Here is a 23,990-nt window from a genome sequence, read left to right on the forward strand (position 1 = left end):
TAGCCTTTGTACCCCGCAGAAAAGCGCGCTTGACGAGGCAGCTGTGGCTTGGTTTAATTTGAAATAAAATTATTGAACACGGTTTCATTTTCAATATTTCTTTATAGGAGCATGGTTGCGCTCTAAGCACGCGGAATTCTACGGCTCTAGCAAATTTAACCAAGATCATGCCCGGTGTTCACTCGAAAACGTAACGCACAACTAAATTCGGTCCGAGCAGGTCATTTTTAGCGTACGCTATACTATTGCGTATTGCGTACGGTAAGGTCCAGCAACGCTATACTAAAACTGTCAAATGAAACAGACGCTCACGCCGAGTATCTATTGCTATAGTAGACGATGAAGTTGAACGTCTACGTGGAGTGACCAATGCACGAGTGAAAATACCTTACTGCTACGAGGGACTCCAAAGCAAATGATAGCAGGTCTCGTAGCGCAATACCAGTTTTTGCCTTCCCGATGGATGAACGACGAAGGCAGCAGGGTTGCAAGCCCTTCCGAAGGACAGTGTTGTGTCGCAACGCTCAAAGGTCCACGTAACATCGCGATGCTATTCCGCCGCAGTTTAGACAACTGCATCGCCCCACGTTATGACAGCTTAGGTTGAGGTGCAAGAGTGAGTTACCGGGACAATCGTGCTTGATGTGGTGTCTAGGGACCATGCCAAGGTGTCGAGATACGACCGTAAATCAACGGGACATTCGCGTTTCGTACGAAGCGTTATGACCAATTGGAAAGGTGGCTTGGTACGCGCAATACGAAGTACAGGTGTGCCGTCTCAAGCGTAAAATAACAGTTATGTAGGAAGGGTAAAAGTTACACGCCGGCGCATTTTACGTTACGTATTCAAACGCGACTGAGCAAATATTAGTCTCTACCTTTCACTCTGGAGCATGTGCAAGGCCTTTGCCTAGAGCCTGGCTGGATATTTTATAATTCAAGTTCAAAAACAATTGATAAAAACACACTAGCCAGCGAATCGACACAATTAATTAGCTCTCTCATTCTTTTTATTCAACAGAGCTGGCCAGAACACCCGGCCTCTATACCTACAACGAGATTGAAAATTCCACAATTGCTTTAACGAATCGAAGTGTCGTCGCCTATGTGTCATCTTGATCATCAATATTTCTTTTTTTAGCTTTCAGTTCTGAAAAAGCCCATTCGTACTAAAACTAAGCTTTGAGCGGTGCTTGGTTCACACGATATTTTTTTTATATATTGCATTTATAAGCGATGCAATCAAGACCAGCAGAAACATGAGCAGCTTTGCGACCTCAATATTAAAAATATGTCAGTAGCACTTATAATTATTCGATTTTTGTTTTGCTAATACTTTTCTTACACCTACCTCTCCTGAACAGAACTAGCAGTGTAATGGCTGACCAGTAACTGCTGATTTTGCTGTGCTCATTGAGCAGATAAATATTTCTTCTGAAAGTTACCCTCGTAACTAAACTAACAATCGCACGAAACAGTCAAATTAGCTTTTTTTTTTTTTTTTTTTTTGTTAGGTGTGTGCAGGACAAAACGTTAGGGCGGAAACAAACTGGTGAAAGTTTAACATTTTAGACAAAACTCTGAGACTGCGGGGGGGGGGGGGGGGGGGGGGGAAGCAGAAAACACAAATGCAGGACACTTTGAAAAGAAATTCATCGTCACGTAAACAGAGTACACCGACACCAGAACTGGAGCAGTCCTCCAGGCCCCTCTTGGCAGACCAAGATTTTGAAGCATGTTGTTAGAAGAGTCTTTGCCTGCACCAGGGAAACAGTTTGTCGCGCAAAATGTGGCAAGCGATGCAAGTTGTACCTTCGAGAAGCATTCGTGCGTCACGGTTTGACCGTTGAATGTGTCTTGGTCGTTTTGGTTGCTGTGGACGCAATCAACGCAAATGTCTCAACCAGGCACTTGCGCCGCAAGCTGCAGCTTATGGCGTTACGCTGGCGCTTGAAACATTTTGAGTGCAGGCGCGCACAAGCTGTATAAAACGGTGCAACTATTGAGAAACGCCGCCAAATTACCCGATATTTACCCGAAGGACCACCAACTACGGCCAAGAACTACCGTCATTTGTGTTTTGGCGGAAAAATAAACATTATTATTATTATTATTATTATTATTATTATTATTAAAAACACATTTTGAAAACTATGACAATTTTTCTTGAAAAGTCTAAATTTTTCGCTCCGTCGCAGTACGGTTTTATTGCGGGACGTGGCACAGAATCTCTACTGGAAGACCTCGTAGATTCATTACATAGCACGTTTGAAAAAAAAAAAACAAATATGCCTGCGCTCTGTTTTTAGACGTTGCTAAGGCGTTGGACTCCATCAATCATAAAATACTTTTGAAAAAACTTTTCAGCTACGGTTTCAGGGGGCCTTTTTTCAACTTACTACAAGATTTTCTAGCAAACCGGACGCAGCATGTTTCAGTTTGCAATACCAGTAGCGCCAAAGTGTCCTTGAAAGCAGGAGTACCTCAAGGTTCCATTTTGTCTCCACTTTTGTTTAATTTGTACGTAAACCACCTCGCGAAATCTGTCTCAGGATGTCAAATATTTCAATACGCTGATGACACGCTGCTATTGTCAACGCATATAAATTGTAACAATGCGATTAACCTATTGCAAGCTAATGCTACCCAGGTAATGAACTGGTTTGACGCCAATCTTATTAAAATTAATGTTCATAAAACAAAACTGATGTGTTTCAATAGTCCTTTAAAACGTATGAGTTCAAATGTTCCTTTTGTGCTACACTCGTCAAACTGTACGAGCTGCAGATGTAATCCTCTCGAATATGTTCATACAAATAAGTATTTAGGAATTTATTTTGACAGTGATATGTCCTAGAACTCTCACCTTAGTTACGTTGCTAAAAAAATACGAGGTGTATCATGTATGTTATACTCTACGAAAATGTTTCTCCCTCTTTCTGTTAGAAAAATGATCGCGAATGCTTTAGCGTATGGTCTGTTAAGATATGGCATTACTGTCTATGCAAAGTGTTCTATGCTCTGGCAAGATAAAATTGATAGCATCTTGAAAAGCATTTTAAAAAGCGTAGCGTATACATCGATAAATATCCCAAGTGAGGATTTGTTTGAATATTTATGTCTTCCGCGTTTTTCTGCTCTATTCCAAAGGTCTGTTATTAGTAAACACATTTGGTCAAGCCCTTTTAAAACTCCTAGGGTTGGACAGCGCGCTCTAAGAGATAGCGAACGTTTCATCATCCCACGTGTGTATACGAAGTATGGACAACGACTGCGCTCGTTTTATGTCCCTGAAATTTTTAATGGCCTTTCCAATACCTTTTTTGAATTAGATTCAAAACGTAAACTTAAAAAAACTACTAAGAACGATCTGCTAAGACCTTGAAAACTCGCCCTTTAATATTTCATTTCACTGCTCTTTTCAGATATGTACGTACATATATGGCTCGTGTTTTTTTTTTTCTCTTTCCCTTGTGTTTTTTAGCTGTCTTATGCGCGTATTCATGAATGAGTTGTGTAATATATTTTTGTTTTGTTCTTTTTCGGCATGTTTAGTGGTATTGTTTTTTTAATGCGATGTTTTTTTGTATTATGTTTTCTACCTATGTTGTTCGTTAAGGTTCCAGAACCATTATGCTTTGTGGTATTTTTTTTTTCTTTGGCGTGTTCTTTTTTTTTGTAGAGTTGTTTGCAATTCTTGTAACTTGTGTTTACTTTCGTCTTATGCTATGTTTACGTATAACTGTTTTTCTCTACGTCGATGCCGAGTCTAGTCGTACAAGCCGCTATTGGCTTTTGACAGACTTGCTTTCTTTTGTATTGATGTTTCATATTTGCAATAAAATTATTATTATTATTATTATTATTATTATTATTATTATTATTATTATTATTATTATTATTATTATTATACTTCTGCACATTATAGAACATGTCAAGTCGCGTTGATAGATTTCGCTGGCTGTGCAATGCTTAGTCCTGTTATGCTATGTTAAGGATGACATACTTCCAAGCCATATCGACTAAGAAACAAACAAAAAACAAACGGCACATGCCGTGTTGTAGAACTTGTCACGACGTGTCCTTCGGCCGCACTAAGACGGGTGTCGCAAAGTTCAAAGAAAATAGGTTGCTTCCAGAACATGTTTTAGACGTGATCAAGATCCCAGGCAGCCGTTTTCACACTTAGTGAGCACCTCCACAATACACACCGCAGCAACTGTGGAGTGCAGAGGAAAAACTAAGCGAGAAACAAAAAACAAACCGGGATTCATATTGCTGGTTTCGTGTTGATCGCTGTATCGTAGTTGTGACGTAGCCCATACCCTCGTCAAGCTTCGGGGTGTTTGCCGTTTGGGGGGCGGGTCGGGGATCTACTAACCTGCTACTAACCAAAGGTCATGCACTGGCCTTGCCTTCTGGGTTCCTGGGTTCTGGGTTTTGCAGCACGAGTTTTCGCTCGAGGCGCTCCGGGCTGCGGTGCATGCCGCCATAGCCTCCTCTATACTCACAAAGCCTGGCAGTTCAACGAAGAAGCCATAGAGTGCCGGGTCGCAGACTTAGAGCGCGAGGCTCTGGTAACACAGAGCATCAAAGAGCCATTTCTTGGGCAGCCTCGACGTCAGCGCACAGCTTTTGCAGCAGCGAGGAACCGACCGAAACACACTTGTTCTCTTGGAAGAAGTGTGTTTCGGCGTCTTGCCGCAGCGGGGCGCCAGTCACGTGGCTCTCCTCTTATCCGTTGTCTGCCGCGTCACCTTTTCCATTTCGGCTGCCGCTTCTCGTGGCGATCTGCCAGGCTTTGTCAGCATATAGGAGGCTATGATGCTGCGCATGTTTGAGGCTTGTCGGTGTCGGTTGTTTCTGTTTGTCGCTCTAGTGGGACAAGGCCATTACACTTCTATAGTCACTGACACTGACACCCAGCACGGTGTGGGCAGATGCGTTGTAATGGTGGAGGAACCAATCTAACGAAGCCGAGGCACAAATTTTTCTGCAACTGTTTCCGTGTGTAAACCCTCCGATAAAATTCGCTGACACGAACTCCCACGACCACCTCTGTCAACTCCACAATTTCATCAGTCGTCCGACAACGGTTATGAGAGAAGGCTTGAAGCATTCTTGTCACAGTCTCTTCAGTCTCGCTGGTCGAAGGACGCCCGGAATGAAGTTGATTGACAATCGATATTGCTCTTTGTTATAAACTAGAAAATCTTGGTAAACTTGTGTATAACTCACTGCAGTTTTTTTTTGCAAGCACTCTGTTTATTTGCAAGCACAACCCTATTGAAAAAACCTGCATACATATCTCATATGGGTCCTGTATAAATTTTATACGATGCTATTGGATACAGGATCCTATATACATATACGGGACCCAAATCCACATACAGGATCCCGTATAGCTATATAGGATCTGGACCCGCATACGGGATCCCGTATAGCTATATAGGATCTGGACCCGCATACGGGATCCTGTATAGCTATATAGGATCTGGACCCGCATACAGGATCCCGTATAGCTATATAGGATCTGGGCCCGCATACACGATTTCGTATAGCTACATAGGATCTGTATCCGCATACAGGATCCCATCTATATAATGAGACCTTAAGGCCTACATGAGCACGCTAGACCTCTAAATGATCTGTTGCAACGTGCATTCAAGGGGCCCTGCAAGGACTTTTTTACTGGTTTTTAATTTGCACCGAACCTGAGTGCACTGAACGTAGTAACTTAGCAAAACATTTCTTTTCTCGAATTTCGTTTTATTTTAAAAGTTATAGGCAAGTTAAAATTACAAAAACAAGCAAAACAATAACCTCCTTCAAGACGTCCTTGGTTGCTTGAGTGGCTGTGAACTAGAGGAGGGGCAGTGAGCTCAGCGAGGGCTCAGGGCTGCCGCACTCCGAGTCGACGGCTCAAGAGGGCGCCACTAAAGCATGTTCTGGATAGGCTGCGTGAAGCGGGCGGCCAGGGCGGCTCGCATTGCATTCGCTGCGCGATTAAACACTTATTCGGCATGAGGTTTCATTGGCCACAAACGACAGCAAACATGGGGTAAAGATCAGGTCAGAACAGGAGCCTCTTTACGCTGCCATACCGCCAAAAAGCCAAACCGCAAGCCAAAGCTGCTCGCCGAAGGCCTTGGGAACACTCGAAACCGGTCGGATCCTCCAGTCCGTACGACCGCAGCGCCGTCGCCTACATCCGGGACCTATCTACGTTCACATTCACAACTAAGTGCTTAGGTGCATCCCGAGCCTTTTTACAAAAAGGGGGTGCGGATTAAAGAATTGGGGGTCGACGTCTGTCCGCAAGTTCATCTTTCCTACTCAGCACTTTCCGCAGAGCAGGCAACCTAGCCCAGCTGCCTGCATGCAACAGCGGCCTCGGCAGAGTAGGCGCCTTCAATGCAACGGATCCTCCTCAAACGGTGCCCTCGCAAGCTTGTGCACCACGAAAGAAATCCCCAGGCATAAACTCTAAGAAGGAGGAGGGTGCGCACATGCAAGGGCACATATGAGCGGGAGCCCTCCATGTGGGAAGGAAGGGAAGAAAGCTTGCGTGCCCACAAGCTCTGCAAAGTGTCACCCGTAAAGCTATCACTTTAAAAGAAACAACACAAAACATACAGACCTGTTTTATTTCAAGCCCAAGACAAAGAGAAAACAGGAAAAAGAGTTGAGCACATGACCGTTGACCTGAACACCTGAAAAGATAACAAAGGGAAGATCAGGTGCCTGCTCCACCACAGCCAGTGGCACTGCTAGTCAGGAGCATGGGCACATGCACATATGTGCATTCCCCCACACTCTAGATGCTATAGATGTCAGAGAAGATATGGTAATATCCCTCTCCATGGATAAACTTGAATACGACAACGGATGTATTGCTACCTTAGACCGAATGTAAATAAAGTTTTGGGGCTCAAGCAGAGGCCATGTAAATGGACAGCGTACGCAGCAATAGCTCCAATCAAGGCAGTGACATGTCTCCTTCCTATCTGTCAGTCCCATAAAATATTACATATGACCCCCTCCCCTTAAAGACTGATGCTCGACCTTGATATTCTGCAGGGGAGTTAATCTCTAAGCAATCCCCTCTCCTAAACTGCCAGGGGGAGTTGCATTATGGATGGGAGACGTGGAGAGGATATAGCTAGGAAAGAGGGATATACAAAAAAATTGGCACCGTTTGGCCAGAATGAAGGTAGAAGTGACAGTGATAGCTGTGCGATATTCGTGCAATGCGTGTGAAATCCTGGCAGAAACTGTGAAAACGGTGGTGTACAATGTTTCTTTTATTGTAGTGCAAGAGCAATATTTCCACATGCCGCGTGATGGCAGGGGCGTGTGCACTGTGCACCATCGCACATGCACATAAGTGTCGGTTTGCATTGATACTTTATTGCATGTGCGATGGTGTTCTCATAGTAGCGGTCTGTAGAAGAAATTATGGCCGTTGTTTTGCGTGAACCTGGTCACCCGTGACACGGTCGTTTCTACGGGAAGAGCATGCGGATGAAAGAATCGAAGTATAGATATGAAGGGGGCATCTGCTATCAAGAGTCGTTGTCTGCCCGCAAGTTCATCCGTGTCCCACTCGACACTTTTCGCAGAGTGGCCAAGCTAGCCAAGCTGCCTGCACTCGACAACGGCCTCGGCGGAGTAAGCGCCTTTGAAGCGGCGACGCAGTCGCCCCCCGCGGCATCTTACCTCCGCGAACAGCTCTCTCCCGAAACCTAAATAAACACTAAACCGCGAAAGACGAGACAGAGAACACAGGACAAGCGCTTGTCCTGTGTCCTTCTCTTTTTTGTGCTTCGTCCTTCGTGCGTCAGTTTTTATGATAGTCCAACAGTTAATTTTAGTACAGTTTGCATGCACACCGTGTGGAAAGCCTGTGGATGTGCACGGGTAAACTCCTTTCTATTCGTGGGAGACCTCCGTGTAAAAAGAGAGAGGCGAAGGTAAAAGTGAGTGGCAGTCCTTCATGCGGGAAGGACGGGGGGAAGCTTGTGTGTGTGCTGTTGATAGCTGCGACGACAGCCCACGAGCTCAAAATCTCAGCAAAGTGTCATCCATAAAGCTATTGCTTTAAATGTGCAGACCGTACGTCGACCTTTAAGAAAAATAAGAGCTGGTGTTGAGTCCGACTCATCAAAAATGGCAAGTTTTGGCGGCCAATCACTGGCAAGATTTTACTGGCAGCACAGGCAGAAATCTGTCGGTGACACACTGTGGCCTTCAAAATGCTAGACGGGCAGATTGTTTCGCCTCTTCCTCGCAAGGAGAACCTCCGGTATTTTTTTCTGTGCGGATTGCCAGGTCGCTGTATCTCGAAACAAAACGTTTACTGTACCATTCGATTTTTGGCCTCAACCCAGAAAAGAAAGTACACGCAGTTTGGAACACAGAATTGGCCCTCTTCCATTTCGTCACACTCACATCCGACTGAACCAGTAAGAAACAGAAAAAATTGGTAGTTGTTTTTCACACTGTGTAGCAAACTGTCTTAATCAGAATGCTGTTGATATGTATTTAACTGATTCGCCAAACTGTAAAGGTACCCGTCTGAAATAAATTAAAGATAAGGGGTGTCTAGGAGGGCAAAACTATTTGTTGGTAGACTGCAAGGAGTGACCAGTTGGACTAAAGTAGCCAACGTAAAACTGTGACGATGAAGCTGAGCACGTGGCACTCGGAAAAAGTGAGGTTAACTACTATAAAAAACATTCTGCTAAAAAAAAAAAAAACGGTGATAGTCATGGCATCGACTATGCAAGATGGGAGGTGGTTATCGGCACTGTCGCCCATGCCCTCATTCTTAAAGCATTTTTGCTTATGTTGTGTGCCTCAACTCAAAATGGCTTCATTTGACTTGATCAGTAACTGCCGAATGACTACAGATCAGTTTGATACTTTATTTATTTATTTATTTATTCTTGCTTAATGTGCCCACAAACAGCTCGAGGCCTTATTAGTTTAATTCTGTCATTGATCTATTCTTGTAATCTGGCTACAATCACACTGGATATTGCCTGGTACCCACCAGCAACATTTGTTTGGTGCTTGGGTGAAAAAAAGTGCCAGAAATTTACCTGAGCTGGCCAAAGAACGCCCACTCGAACAGCGCGCGCTTGCAAGATTTTGATCGTGCAAATGCTATTGCCTAGTGCCCGGTAATAGCTTGCTGAACATTGACTATCCAAATTCACCAAGAGACTAGAAAGCAAGCTCATTTGCCTCAAGAGGTGCCACTTGCATCATCCATTAGGGACGTTTTAAGATTAGTATTAGAAGAAAGTGTTGTGATAGCACTCACTGAATCTTCTCTTAGCTCCCCGAGGTTGAAGCACCACTGATGGGCTCCTGTAATTAGAAACATTTTGAGGACAGGATGAGATGGTTTAAAGGGGCTATGCAATTAACATAGAAAGGATTCGCGCATTCACGCCAGTAGAGCGATTGTATTTCTGGACATGGTAGAAATAACAGCTTCGAAAAATTAGGAGGAGTTTTGCTTTCCTCAAAACTTGATTTTCTAAGGTTTCTCGCTGTGAGAACGCCCGTAACATTATTATAAATAAACATTTTTCAAAGCAAATTTGGTACAGATCTTTCCTACACATTAGATTGTGCAACCAACTAGGATAATTGAAAATTACAAATAAGTATTGATGTTATGATGCTTGAATTGAAACACCACCACCCAAAATGACAGAAGTTTTGGTACTTTGGCTATAGCACACTTACGACAATCCAAAGGTTCTGGCTCACCGGACAGCCTGCTCATACATCTACATTACGACCAAGCCATTTCCCGTGCCTGTGCCCGAATTGCGTTACGGTTGTTATAACACGGATATTGGGGGCCATTTTATTAAAAAGTATTATTTGTTTTATTTTTAGTTTGATAACACACCTAAAGGCTTTACGAAACTGCCCCTCACAAGGCAGACATAATGTACATGTTTGAAGATCAAAATCTAAAAGGATTTTCTAAAACATGGCGACATACCTTTAAGCCCAAAAATATGCCAGTTTCGACTCCAAAACTTTTAGGAAAAAGAAATCTCTTTTCAGGCGTAATATTTAGAGGGCCCCTCCAACAATCGTTTTACTGGTTAAAACTTGCGGTGAGGCCAACCTCAGACGATGTAGTAACATGAAGGAACAATTTTCATTACAAAATTCCCATTATTCCAGAAGTTATGAGAATTTTAAAATGACAAAATCAATCAAGAAAACAGACTCCATTACATATCAAGAACCTCCAATGGTGGGATCATGGCACTGCTCCTCACGGGGGCAAGTCAACTATGTTCTGTTCTCGTTGTTTACACAAGTTTTGAAACTCTGTTTAGTTCAATGCTCTCAAAACTCAACATAAACAACTTTTATACAGAATAAGGACGGGGAACACAATCAAACATATTGTTCCATGCCCAGAGAGAAACGTTTGATGACTCTGGTCACTGAAACAGGTTACTCCACGTCAACAGTCGCTTGCATTTAGCACCACACAGCGCCACCATACGAAACACTATTATTTTGTGGTTTCGTTTTTGTTCCCAGCATCTCCCAAGCCGCTAAAAAGGCGGAAAGCGCAAAAAAAGCAGATGCTTAAATATTGTTGGAGGGGCCCTTTAAAGCACTTTAAGGCATGCAGCATATCTAAATAAACCCAAGTTTGACCCCCCATCCTGCTTTATGACAGTGTCTAAAACTAACCTTCTTCCAACCCTTCACGAGAAATTGCCCATTAACGTCTTAATGATCTTACCTCACTCTCCTCCACGAAAAGTGCCCGGGCAAGTTTGTCCCTGCAAGTTCAAAAGCAGAATAGAAACCGGATTGGTAATTTAGCATGTTTGACTCGCTCTTGTATGCATAGCCCTGAAAATTTGTACCTAATTAATAGGAAATGTGTTGCATGACGCTTGGGAAGCTCCACACATAACCCCCTTTGGGAAATGCTAACGATGACCTCATCACTTTTCTGTCCTGGCTTACTCTTTGGCTTCCTCTATTTTTTGCTGCCTCTTTATGGCTTCGTTACAGGGTCAGTGTTAGCACTTCCCAAAAAGGGTCACGTGTGGAGTTTCCGAAAGGTAATGCTAACGCATTTCCTAAGAATCCACCAATGGGTCCCCTTTTAATTTTTTTCCAAACGAAGGCATACACGCTCCGCACAGTTCAGACTCGCCCCAGCAACTGGAGCCCCACCACTCGGCATGCTGCGCCGTGACGTCACCCGTTCTCATTCCCCGCGCCGCTCGCACTCATAGGCTTCAACCCTGTGATGTCGCCTCCCTCTCGCCTTTGTCCTTCACTACTCTCCTCCTCTCTACCCAATGCGCTTCCCTCTCCATTGGTTTGTCGACAGACGGACCCTGTCATCTTTTCACTGTTATCTGGGTTCTAGTGCATTAATATCAACGCAATAATAAACGTTGCCAAAACACTAATAGCTACCCATACAGCTGAGTTATAACAGCTTATGACCAAAATAAAAAAACAACCAACTACCTTCAGTTTTCATCGCCGCTAATACAGTCATAATTGCATCTAGAATATTTTGTCCTGAAGTACTGCATTTTTACCATTTATAGAGAGGTAGAAAGATTAAAAATGCAGGGAGACTAGAATACAACTTTCATCATAATCATGAGAAAGAGAAAGAATCAAAATATACATTTCGCATGTTATAACAGATTTCTGTCATTCCATCTCAGGCCAAACTTGGCTACTCCACAACCCAACGTGTTGCCTGGTTGCGTAGGCAGATACTTGGAAGAAACTTTTGGAACGCGAATTCAAAAGACGGAAAATTAATGGAGGTATTCCTATGGGAGCTCAACAAGACTGGTGCTCATGAACATAACAGCCAGGAAAACGTGTACACCGGGAACAGATATGCTGTGCTAACATATGTTTGCTTGCACTGCACCCAAAGGTTTACAAACAGAGCAGGTGATCATAAAATCCTATTTGTAAGTCAAATTATCCTCAATAATACATAAGTCAGGATTCTAACGTAGAACATATATGGCATTTCTTTCCACACTTTATAGGGAAATTAATACGCAAATGAATGCTGGCACTATAATACACCCAACTTACTTCTTCTGCTGGTCGTTACACATTTCAGCAATGTACTTGTTCATGTTCTTGAGACGAGCTTCCCTCATCGCTGCGGCAGCAGCCACTCTCTTGTCGGGAGAGAGATTTGGGTCGGCCAGGACGGCTATCTCCTTCACGGAGGGATTGTCCTGGATGTACTTCCTGTACATATCTGAAAACAATTGGAATTCTAAAAGCTGATTGACACTGCGCTGTATAACAGTTTAGTAGTACAGTATAGACCACTTACAACGTAACCGCTCATAGTGCAGGACCGGGTATAACGCGGCTTTTTTAAACCACTGGTTCGCCTCCCATAGAACTCCATGTAATTACATACCGCTTAAAATGCAGGCGCACGAAGGGAAATACCGGTTATAGTGCGGTTTCTGCAACAGCCCCCCGACCACGCCGACGCAGCGAGCACGCTTCCCTGTGCGACACTAGATAACGGTGCGAGCCGCAAACGGCACTCGCGGGGCAAGGAGGTTGCTCGAAGAAGCGAAAAGAGAGGCTTCAGTTGCCATAGCGACGGAGGGACGCATGCACGTGTCGTTCACGTGCGTGCGTACCTCCGCTGCATTGGAAACAACCGCAACGACAGACCAATCGCAGGTCGAGGAGAAGTGTTCGCGCGCGTTGCATGCCGGTCGCGGGCCGGCTGCTTCTATCCGCAAACATGGCGTCAGTTTTGGTAGAAGCTCATCGTACCGCGTAAAAGCCCTATCCTTGACTGTAAATTTTCGTTGTGTCGCTATGGTAACCCAGCACGTACTAGAAGGGAAAATCCACATACTCGTGCGGCGATGTCGTGGCGGCGCTCTCAAGACGGCAGAAACGCCCGTGTCGTCGTGTTTGTTTACTTCGACTACAGTGGTGCTTCTAAGCATTTGTGCTTTTCGAACATCGCCCGGATTTCTTATTTGGAGCATTTCATGCCTGTGCTCAAGTTGAAGGTATTACTGGCGCATACCGTATAAAGGATGCGAATTTTCACGCGTTTTCATCGCCGGAGAAAAGTGAATAGGGTTAGCAATCCTGAACGCTCGCAACGTCCGTCCGCAACCCGCGACGCCGTTAAAAGGCTGCGCCAGGCAAAAGTCGCTCATTTCTTTCAAAATGCGTGACACACTTGAGAGAGAAGTGTACTAGTCTGGTGAAATAAAGACTTTCCTCAAACTAAGCTTTATTTTTCATCTAACATAAAATAAATTGTTTTACAAAGGTAAGTTGTCTCATGGCATGTACTTTGGCCTGAAAAATTGATGTTTTGGTTATAGCGCGGTACCGCTTATAGTGCGGATTTTCGCGACTCCCGCGACATACGTTACATGCGGTCTACACTGTATACGTTTCACTGTGAAACGAAATGAAGCAGTCCAAAATCGAGCACCCTGCTACATCTTGTCAAATTACAATTTTAGAAATCTATTTGCAATAAAACAAACCTAGATTTATCTACTTTTACTCTTTGCTTAATCAACAATTCTTATCACAATCATTCCACTATCAGAAGTTTATTCCTTCAAACTCCTGCGCAGTCGTCATGTCAACTCCTACTACTTTCAGCGCATATCCGGTTCAACTAATGCATTTAACAACTCACTCCTACTTCTCACAAAAGACCTTTTGCGAAATCCCCCAAGTGCCCCGGCCCGCGCACGAGGAATTGTGGGAGAGGCTGTCTCTCGCCTGGCCGCTCTGCCTTGAGATCGCATTGCCTTGTTGCTTGCCTCTTCTTAATCCTCTGTGTTTCAATTCCATTACATATTTTTATCGATTCCAGTGTATTTTTTTTTGCTTTTAAGTGTTTCCATTCTCTTCTGCGCGCAGTATTCCCTGTATATATATAGTATTCGTGTCTTCATTCTGTCTTTTTCGACGGGAGTGCCGAGAGGACAACACGCCGCTTCGCGCGTCGTTCCTCGGGTGTGTACTACCGTAGCTATCGATTTTTATCGCGCTGTTAGCTGTTCATTTTGGTTCAATTCGACCCACGTGCAGTCGAGACGAGCCGTTTATGAACACCCGCGCACATGTCATAGGGATACGCAGAGCTCTGAATCAACAATCGCGACGCGAGAGCCGAGTGCGCTGTGATTTGGCCGCCCGCGCTCGCTCCGTTGACTCGCACTGTAGCGTATGCCTTCGAGTGGCGCTTACTTGACCAACATACAGCACGCCACTTTGTCGCAGCGAATCATTTGTCCGAATGTTTGCGAAACTGAGGCATGTGCAACGCTGCGGCGCCTGACAACTGCGTGTTGCTACGCGAGCCTTTCGCAAGCGCCGGTGGCCCAACGTCGTGGCTTATATGCGCTTATAGTATGCCTTCTTAATCTATCTGCTAAGTGGTTGTCAGTTGCAAATATCCTTTTGCAAGTGCTGACAACTGCGCGCTGCTGCGTGCAGTTGTCAGGCGCCGCAGCGTTGGATATGCCGTCGAACGGTGTTACGGTTTTGCAGGCATTTATAAAAATTATTCACGGCAACAAAGCGGCGTGCTGTATCTTGGTCAAGTAAGCGGCACTCGAAGGCATACGCTACAGTGCGAGTCAACGGAGCGAGTGCGGGCGGCCATATCACTGCACACTCGGCTCTCGTGTTGCAATTGTTGATTCAGAGCTCTGCGTATCCCTATGACATGTGCGCGGGTGTTCATAAACAGCTTGTCTCGACTGCACGCGGGTCAAATTGAACCAAAATGAACAGCTAACAGTGCGATAGAAATCGGTAGCAACGGTAGTACTCAACCGGGGAACGACGCGCGAAGCGGCGTGTTGTCCGTCGGCACCCCCGTCGAAAAAGGAAAAATAAACACACAAATACTATATATGTACAAGAAATATCGCTCGCAGAAGAGAATAGAAACACTGAGAAGCAATAAAAAAATACACTTGAACACATAAAAACAGGTAATGAAATCGAAAAACAGAGGATTAAGAGGAGGCAAGCGACACGGCAATGCGATCTCAAGGCAGAGCGGCCAGGCGAGGGACAGTCTCTCCCACAATTACTTGCGCGTGGGCCGGGGTGCTTGGGAAAATAGCAAATTGTCTATTGTGGACTGCAACAATCTTCCGGAGATGCTAGTCTCTATCACAGAACGTGTGATTTTCAGGAATTCCACTATCTTGTATGCGCATGCAGCATAGCTTTCCTGTGTTTTTGGTTGCTTCTACTATCTTAGTTCTGACAGCATGTCATTTTTGTTCTTGTTGTCATCGTCGTTGTCTTGTTCTTTGTTTCTGTAGAAATTTATAATTTGCTGATATGCCCCTCCCTATAATACCCTTGAACTAGGGTGCTTTAAGGGGTACCCCACGAATTTTCGGTCTACCCGAACTAACTATATTTCCTGAATACACGGTCCTTGCCCTTTTCGAGACTCGGAATAATAATAGAGAAAACAGTGAACAAAAATGGTGCTAAAACAAAATATTCAAAATTTCCTGTGCTTTCCAGTAGCGTGACATTACGGACACACTGACATGCAGGCCGAGAGGGCAGTCTAGAGATAGAGCACGTCGCAGATTTTGTTTGGTGCTGCTTACTAGTCAAGATTGGAATGGGATTCAATAGCATTTGTTTCACACCGTGGAACTTAGTGTAATCAGTTGGGAACGAGATTAACCGCCCAAACACCGAACCTATGCCTCTTACTGACATCACTTTTTCAGTGTTGTCCGTAGTGGCTTTCAGTTTGAAAAAATAAAACGGTGCAACCCCATGCTTGAAAATTGAATGACTTCGAGACAAAATTTTATTTGAGTTCAGCCGTGTCTATCGGTGTGTTGAACCAAGTACAAGGAAAATCAGAGACCATGAAAAAAATTGGAGGAGAAACCCCTTAGCCAAGCTTTGACGACTTCACGGCACATATGAATTTAGTGTGAAACATGCTTTTATATGGAGGTGACAATGAGCATAGAGCTTTCAATTTCTACACTGGAAACACTTGCGAGCAGCTTAGAAAATTGAGCTATGAAACCACTTACTCAAAACAGCCCCTTTCTTCTCAGGGGTCATTCTCTTCTTGCCCAAGGCACCCAGTTTCAGGTACCTCTTACAAGGTTTCCCACTGACGCTGCGCTCGAGGAGCTCTGCTGTAGACCAGATGGTCCTTGCTGCGTCCTTAACGCACATCGAGTCGGTTTTTGCATCAAATACGAATTCAAATTTTTTTTTCAGTAGAAAGATATTTGACCCCACATGAATCTGAAAAGATTAGAACATTGTTGCACAGCCTGTGATACATGCACTTTTAAATCACAGAGAGCAGTTAAATTCAAACCACTATTGAGATCCCCACATTTCTTGCTAAGCTTTTAAAAAATGCACAGAGGAGGAAACTTCAAAAGCTGTGCATGAAAGCAGACTGCACAAATACATGATATGCTGTCTAAAAAACTATTTCAGTCCTTGTATATATTCCATAAAATCAATCAATACAACTGCATAGACTGCCCAATAAAAATAATGTAGAAGTACAAGGGGTTTCATTTATCATTTTAATAAAAAATGCACAACTGACTCAAGAAAGATACTTACTTGTCCTTCCTGCACTTGGAAAAGTGGAACAGAAGAGCTGTCGTTCTCGCCGACGGCGTCTCCATCTGCGGCGCCACCTCTAATGTTTTCATCAATGTCGTTTCCATCTCCGCCGTCCTCTGCGAAGTGGCCTCCGACGTCGCCTCCAACATCTTCATCAATGTCCCAATCAATGTCCCAGTCAGCGCACTCAACAAGATCCTCCCCGAGGTCCGCCTCAATATGTTTGTCCTGGTCCTTGCCACGGTCCCCAGCATGGTTTTCTGCTGTGTGCACAGAATGCTGCGAAAAAATGCTCACTATGAAAACAGCTGCAACCAAGATGACTTGCCAGCAAAGAAAACTTTGTTGGACCCAACAGATCACCCATGCGTGCAATAAATTTGCTTCCATGCATAGATGCCACAATCGTCCATAATAATTTTGACGTAGCACAAGCATGATAATTTTCAGCAGACAGCAAGAACAAATGAGGTCCTGAGCTCAGGAACCTTGCTCAACATCATCCAGCATCCCTGCAGAACCTCTCTATTGTCTAATGTTCGCAAGAAGTTGCCTTCTTGAGAAAATTTGACTGCGACTGAACTGCTTACCCCCTGGTGCCGGTGTCCCCTGCAAAAAAATTGGGGTGGTTATCATTTGAGCCCGTTCTTGTTTCGCCCTTCTCACTTGGCCCTCCTCAAAGCAACCACTCTCAAAAGGATCTTCTCTCTTGGACTCGTCGCACTTGAATCTTTCCATACCGAAATTGTTTTCTTTTTTCGGGTAATATTAATAAATACATTGATATATTTTGTGTGTGTGTGTGTGTGTGTGTGTGTGTGTGTGCGTGCCACGCTACCGGCATACTCTCTCTGCTAGGGATTTTAGCAGTACGTCGAGGTCGTCGTGAAAAGCTACTAGCTGACAATAAAACAGACCAACTATTTATCGCAGCCAGATCATACTCCGAAATGTCACATTGTTTAAAGAGCAACTCCGGCCAAAACTCAAAATGAAATAAGTTACCGGCATCGCTCTAGTGACACAAAATACAACCCCAGCCAAAAAATTGCGTCCCACGGATGCCCCATTCTCAACTAATGCCATTAATAAAAATGCGAGCCGCCGCTCCTTAGCGGGCGGCCAGCGGGTTGCCGATCGCTAAAGCAACATTGGGCCATGACGTTGGTATCGTTCTCAATTTTTTCTCCGGTCCAGGCGTTGCGCGCATTGCGCTTTTTTGAGCTGTTACCACCGCTACTTCGGCTTGTGATTGGCGTGTTTAGCCGTTGCTTTTATCCATAGCCCGTGTAGCTTTGGTATAGCCTTTTGTTTATTTGCTTGTGAGGACTCCAAGACTCGTTTTAGCGGGCAACTCAGTGTCCCCAAGACTGCCCAGCTATTCCTCAAAAGATGCCGAGTACAACTTGTTGCGCTGTGGGCTGCTCAAACAACCCGCTGCGCAACCTGGAAGTGCTTTTTCACAAGTTTCCAACGGACCGGAAATCGGAAAAGGTGTGGGTGAACATGGTTCGACGAGTGAACTTTGGATTTCGGCTTTTACGCACCCAAGGAAGAAAAAAATGGAAACAAAAAAACAGACGTGTACAGCCTAGCACACATGCATTCGGACGCCGCGGCCCACGCCGGAGAGCCTCAAATCTTCGTGTCTGGGACTGACCCGCAGCGCGAAAGCGAGAGTGCCCCCATTACTGTTTGTCACTGGCAGCGCGGTGTAGAGCAACGCCGCTCCATCCACGGAGCCCAGACGACAATTTAGGCCTAGCGACGAGTACGGAAGACCGCACGCCAAGTTACAACCGCTGATTATGGCACCAAACGAGTTCACTCGTTTTCCAGTCGCTAGCTTTTGGGTAAACAAGCGACGAGTACGGCATAGCGCACGCACGGCGGCGGCCGCCGAGTACGGCACCGAACGAGTTCATGGGTTTTCCAGTCGCTAGCTTTTGGGTCTACGTACTAACTCTTGCTACATATGCTGGATAACTACGAATAAAGAATTAAAACAAAATCAGCTTACTTCCTATCTTTAGACGGCTAGCGCAACAGAGATAGGTGCCGCTCGGCCTGCGTACTCGTTGAACGAGATGGATCCTGACGTCACGTTCATATTGCGGCTGATTTCCAGTGTTGCCGGGGCCTCGAGTGGCTAGTTTCGGTTTTGTTGGCCGCACCCCAAACAGAACTTTGAGGCGTCAATATCTTTAAAACTATGCACAATAACGAGAAAAAAATTGCCCCTTGCAATTCAGGGACGCTGACTGCACTAAAAACAGTCATAATCCCAAAATCGAAAGTATGGACCGGAGTTGCCCTTTAAGGTCTCTCGACTTGGGACAATGCCACCACTTTTATAATGTATGCTATTTCTGTTCAAATAAAGTTTCCAAATTAAATGCTCATCACTTTTTTTTTTTCGTTTGTTTTGAGGAAGGGAAGCAGGTGTCATTGTACGATTCTCAGTGCGTACCTCTACACATAAAATATATCTGATGGTATGTTGGGGGCCCAAGCGAGGTAAGGCTCATCAACAAAGTCGCAAAGGCATGACGACGTTGAAAGCATGCCAAACTAGTGCCATTCAGTCGTAGCGCGAAATGAGAATGGGTCCAGTTGCGAAAAATACAATTGGATCTTATGAGAAGGTTCAAACAAGTCAGACCAAATGAAAATGGGACGAAATGAGCAAGGTCCAAATGCGAATGGGACGTTTCCAGATAACGGGCAAAATGAGAATGGGCCCAGTTGCGAAAAAAACGATTCGGATCTTACGAGAAGGTTCAAACGAGGACCAAATGAGAATGGGATGAAATATGCAAGGTTCAAATGCGAATGGGACGTTTTGAGATACACCCAAAAATTGTGCTTCACCTTTCTTTCCTTCACTTAATATACCAGAGTTGTGAGTGCGCGCCTGTCTGTGTTGTGTTCCTCCCTCGTTCATCCTCATCTCTTTGTGCGCGATTTTTAACCATGCTCTCTACTGCCACCAAGCCCTCACTGAACACTCGCCACTTTCTGTCATGTGACACCTGCTGTCGAACAGGAAAATTGCAGAAATACATCCCTGCCACATGCCTTTGCATGGTCTGCTTCTACTCAGCAAACTCCTTCGAGCACCAGTAAAAGATTCTCTTCTTTGACTCGGCACAAGGTGCAAATTTATCAGCTTGCAATGTGGACTACACAATTAGCAAGGTGTTTTGATACATTTTTGATAGTACAATGTCTGAAATACCTGTAAGTTTGCTATACATTTAGGCCTTTCAGAAACATGTTTTAGACTGTAATGCAAATGCAGGTTAGAAAAACAGACACCTAATTGCAGGGGCATCAGAAATAAATAGCAAGTTCTCACCAAGGCTTCAATAGGTGGGCCCATGACTTGCTCCGGAACCCCAGGACTCGGCTGACTGGTATATATAAAAGGAAGAAAAATGTTGTCAATGACAAGCTCATAACACCAAGAAAGCTATGCCTCATTCGTCCAAGCAGCTGATCAGCATAGGAAAGCACATATGGCAATGTTGATTTCTCAGAAAAGGAAGGCTCAAGAGCTTGCCCGAGCTGGCTTCCACTTGTAGCTGCCGCCCCTTGTGGTTTGTGGGCAGCAGTCTTCTTTCCAGCGCTGGGGGGCGTGCTGACGCTGGGTCGAGCCCTGTCACGATGCCAATCAGAAGATATTAAAGCAGCAGATGTTAGTAATGACAAGCTTGTTAAACCTAAGAGAATATGGTTGAATTCCCAAAGCACCTAACAAGCATGACGAGAAAATCTAAAGAGAGTAATTTCTTTCTGAAAGGAAGGCTCAAGAACTTGCCCCAGCTGGCCGTCACTTGTAGCTGCCGCCCCTTGTGGTTTGTGGGCCAAGGTCTTTCTTCCAGCACTGGGGGGTGTGCTGACGCTGGGTCGAGCCCTGTCACGATGCCGATTGGAAGATATGAAAGCAGATGCTAGTGATGACAAGCTCGCTAAACCTAAGAGAGTGCGGTTGCATTCCCAAAGCACCTAAGAAGCATGACGAGAAAATCTAAAGGAAATAATTTCTTTCTGAAGGGAAGGCTCAAGAACTTGCCAAAGCTGGCCGTCACTTGTGGCTGCCGCCCCTTGTGGTTTGTGGGCCGCAGTCTTCTCTCCAGCACTGGGGGGGGTGCTGACGCTGGGTCGAGCCCTGTCACGATGCCAATCAGAAGATATTAAAGCAGCAGATGTTAGTATTGACAAGCTCGTTAAACCTAAGAGAATATGGTTGAATTCCCGAAGCACCTAAGAAGCATGACGACAAAATCTAAAGAAAGTAATTTCTTTCTGAACGGAAGGCTCAAGGACTTGCCCGAGCTGGCCGTTACTTGTAACTGCCGCCCCTTGTGGTTTGTGGGACGAGGTCTTTCTTCCAGCACTGGGGGGCATACTGACGCTGGGTCGAGCCCTGTCACGATATACAATTGGAAGATATGAAAACAGAAGATGCTAGTGATGACAAGCTCGCTAAACCTAAGAGAGTATGGTTGCATTCCCAAAACACCTAAGAAGCATGACGAGGAAATCTAAAGGAAATAATTTCTTTCTAAAAGGAAGGCTCAAGAACTTGCCAAAGCTGGCCGTCACTCGCAGCTGCCGCCTTTTGTGGTTTGTAGGTTGCAGTCTTCTTTCCAGCACTGGGAGGCGTGCTGATACTGGGGCGAGCCCTGTCAAGATGCCGATAGGAAGATATGAAAGCTGGAGTTATTACTAATGACAAGCTCATTCAACCTATGTGAACAAGGCTTAATTCCTAAAGCGCCAAAGAAGCACGACGAGACGATAAAAAATTACTAATTTCTTTCTGAAAGGAAGGCTCAAGAACTTGCCCAAGCTGGCTGCCACTTGTAGCTGCCACACCTTGTGGTTTGTGGGTCGCAGTCTTTTTTCCAGCGAGAGGCGTGCTAATGTTGGGTAGAGCCCTGTAGATGTCGACCAGTAGTTATGAAAGCAGGAGAGATGTTGTATAATCGTAACGCATAAAAGAATGCAATTTACTGAAGCTGCTACAAATGGTGCATTTCTCATAAAGAGGAGGAAAAGAACTGACCCCAGCGTGCTGACATTTGCCTGTTGTGGTGGGCGTGCCTTGGCGATGTGGAGTCCATCATCGTCTGTATGAACATTCACAAATTAGAGGCTTGGGGATCATTCTATATAATTGCTAACAAGCAAGCTTATCAGCATTATCACATACCAAACTTCGAAAGAAGCGTCCAAGAAAGGGCTGTTCTTAATTTCCGCTCTTCTTCCAACTCCTTCCTTGAAGCCGCTAGTTCTCCTCGTACCCTTTCCAGCTCCTTCTCAAGCTCAGCATTCGCCTGCTTCTCAATCGTCAGCAGCTTTCGAGGCACAAGCTCTTCGTCGTCATCATCACTCGTCTCACTCAGTGCCACCTGTCTTCTCTTTCCCAGAATCGCCTTCATTTCTTTTTTTCTCGCAACCTTCTGGGCAAGTGCCTTTTCCTTCCTTGATATTGCGTGAGTTGCCTGGAAAATGTATATATTACTACTAATCTGAGACATATAGGTAGAAGGTCACCTGAATGGCAGTCTTTGGGTCCTCAAAGATCACAGGAAGAGCTGTGCCTCTTGACTTCAGGAGGTTCTGAATCATATCCTCCTTACTTTCTGTTTTAGAAAAAAACAAGAAATTAAGTTGTGAGATTTTTACTGAAACTCTATCATCAACTGCTGATGAACGCAGGAAGGATATTTGCTGCTCAGAATTTTTGCTTATTGCTGCACGAAGACCACCGCATAATCGGTTGTTCAGGTATGCTCTATTTTCCAGGGCAACGTCACGATGCACAAAAAGAGTAAGTCGTGTAAGCCACATATTCAATAATAAAAGTATAGTGATTTATTAAATGCATTTTTATGATCACTAAACATCAAAAGAGGCATTGATTAACCCTTTCAGCGCAGAAGATGATTTGCGCTTGTCCATCACACGAGTACAGCTCATCAAGAGTCTGCAATATCAATGCAACTATCCTTCGGACGTATCAGCCCGTGTGTATCTCGAAGCTTCGTAGAACAGCTGACAGATGGCAGGGGAAGTAAAAAAAAAAAAAAAGCCAAATTTAGTAGATTAATTTTGATATCTTTCCATGAGGCCTGCTGCACTGAATTTGCTAATTATTTTGTCATTTTCCATGTTTTGAATTGGAACTAGTCTCTCTCCATACGTGTATTGGGGTGGAAAGTTGAGAATTTATTTAGTGTCACAAAAAGGGTATCACTGGGGGGCGTCTTAAGGCAGTCCTCCGCCCGCGTTCACGGTGCTTCGCGGCGACAGTGTGCGGCTGCTAATTGCAAAACTATTAACCCACATGCCCGTCCAGCCGGCAACCCAAGCCCCGCTGTCCCCGACTGCACCTCCGGAAAGAAAGTCCCGTCCTCTTAGTTCAGCAAAATTTCGTCAACATTTTTTTTTATTTGTGTGTGTGTGTGTGTTCATTGTGTAAAAAAAAAAAAAAAGATGTTGTAAATATCGTTACATGCTCAACAAAAACAAACATTTCAAAGGATTAAAAAAAAAAAAAAAAAAGTAAGCTTCACTGGGGATCGAACCCGACCCAAACGGGGACAGGAACATGTGAAAAGACCACTTTTTTTTTTTTTTCTTTATTGCCTATACTACACCACCACTACGGAAACTTGTTCCAACCAGTCGTGTTTCAGGAGTTTCGCGTCGTGCTTAAATCCATTACCGATCGAGGTGCACGACGTAGCGCGTATAGCTTAACTCATATTGAAAAGTGTCTTACCTTCCATTTGCAGAATTAGGGCTGAATAATACCCTTCCTCTGTTCCCTGGGGACTCCTCCAGTAGGTCTCGTACAGGTGCGCCTTGTCGTAATCCGAAACGCTCTTGGGGCTGAAGTTTCGGATCAGCGTCACGGACACGACCGCCTTGAGGTTATCCTCCACATAGCGCACATGAGCAAACATCACTCGCGCTGCCGCGCTGCTACTAGGCTCTCAAAACAAAAAGGTACACCGAAGAACTTCTGCTTTCAAAACAATGAGGTACGCCGAAGAGCGTCTGCATCAAAGCATATACGGCTCTGGTATGCGCGCGGGACCGGGACTAATCAACTTCACTTATGGACGACATAGCGCGCCCTCTAGTCATGACACCCAGGGAATTACTATTGAAAAATGAGGTGTGGGAACCAAATGAGGAACCAAAAACACTTAAACAACCATCGCTTTCACTTAAACTGTCATTAATAATTCTTATCAGTCCACCATTCACTTATGAGCAATGCACATCCCCCA

The 23,990-nt window shown here is 44.8% G+C and overlaps 2 protein-coding genes across 3 annotated transcripts in view; one reads left to right on the top strand and one right to left on the bottom strand.

The window, feature by feature from the left end:
* The window catches only part of LOC8026662, a 109,274-nt gene that overhangs the window by 34,563 nt on the left and 50,721 nt on the right, over window positions 1–23,990 (top strand). The window lies entirely within an intron of this gene.
* On the bottom strand, window positions 6,629–23,869 carry LOC115309988. Of its 2 annotated transcripts, XM_029968258.3 has the most exons (17): window positions 23,477–23,869; window positions 22,246–22,334; window positions 21,902–22,193; window positions 21,755–21,818; window positions 21,534–21,626; window positions 21,276–21,371; window positions 21,017–21,112; window positions 20,759–20,854; window positions 20,504–20,599; window positions 20,246–20,341; window positions 20,042–20,096; window positions 16,681–16,962; window positions 16,128–16,347; window positions 12,130–12,301; window positions 10,790–10,829; window positions 9,329–9,375; window positions 6,629–6,713 (listed from the first exon to the last, which is right to left on the bottom strand). In XM_029968258.3, the coding sequence occupies exons 1-16, from the start codon at window positions 23,658–23,660 to the stop codon at window positions 9,340–9,342; spliced, it is 2,007 nt and encodes a 668-aa protein (XP_029824118.1). In that variant the 5' UTR covers window positions 23,661–23,869; the 3' UTR covers window positions 6,629–6,713; window positions 9,329–9,339. The 2 variants fall into 2 exon arrangements, with proteins under 2 accessions (XP_029824118.1, XP_042148294.1); XM_042292360.1 differs by lacking the exon at window positions 23,477–23,869 and having other exon boundaries at window positions 22,246–23,181.

This window comes from Ixodes scapularis, unplaced genomic scaffold (assembly GCF_016920785.2).
Source record: "Ixodes scapularis isolate PalLabHiFi unplaced genomic scaffold, ASM1692078v2 PGA_scaffold3__209_contigs__length_174095766, whole genome shotgun sequence".
NCBI classification, from domain to species: Eukaryota; Metazoa; Arthropoda; class Arachnida; order Ixodida; family Ixodidae; genus Ixodes; species Ixodes scapularis.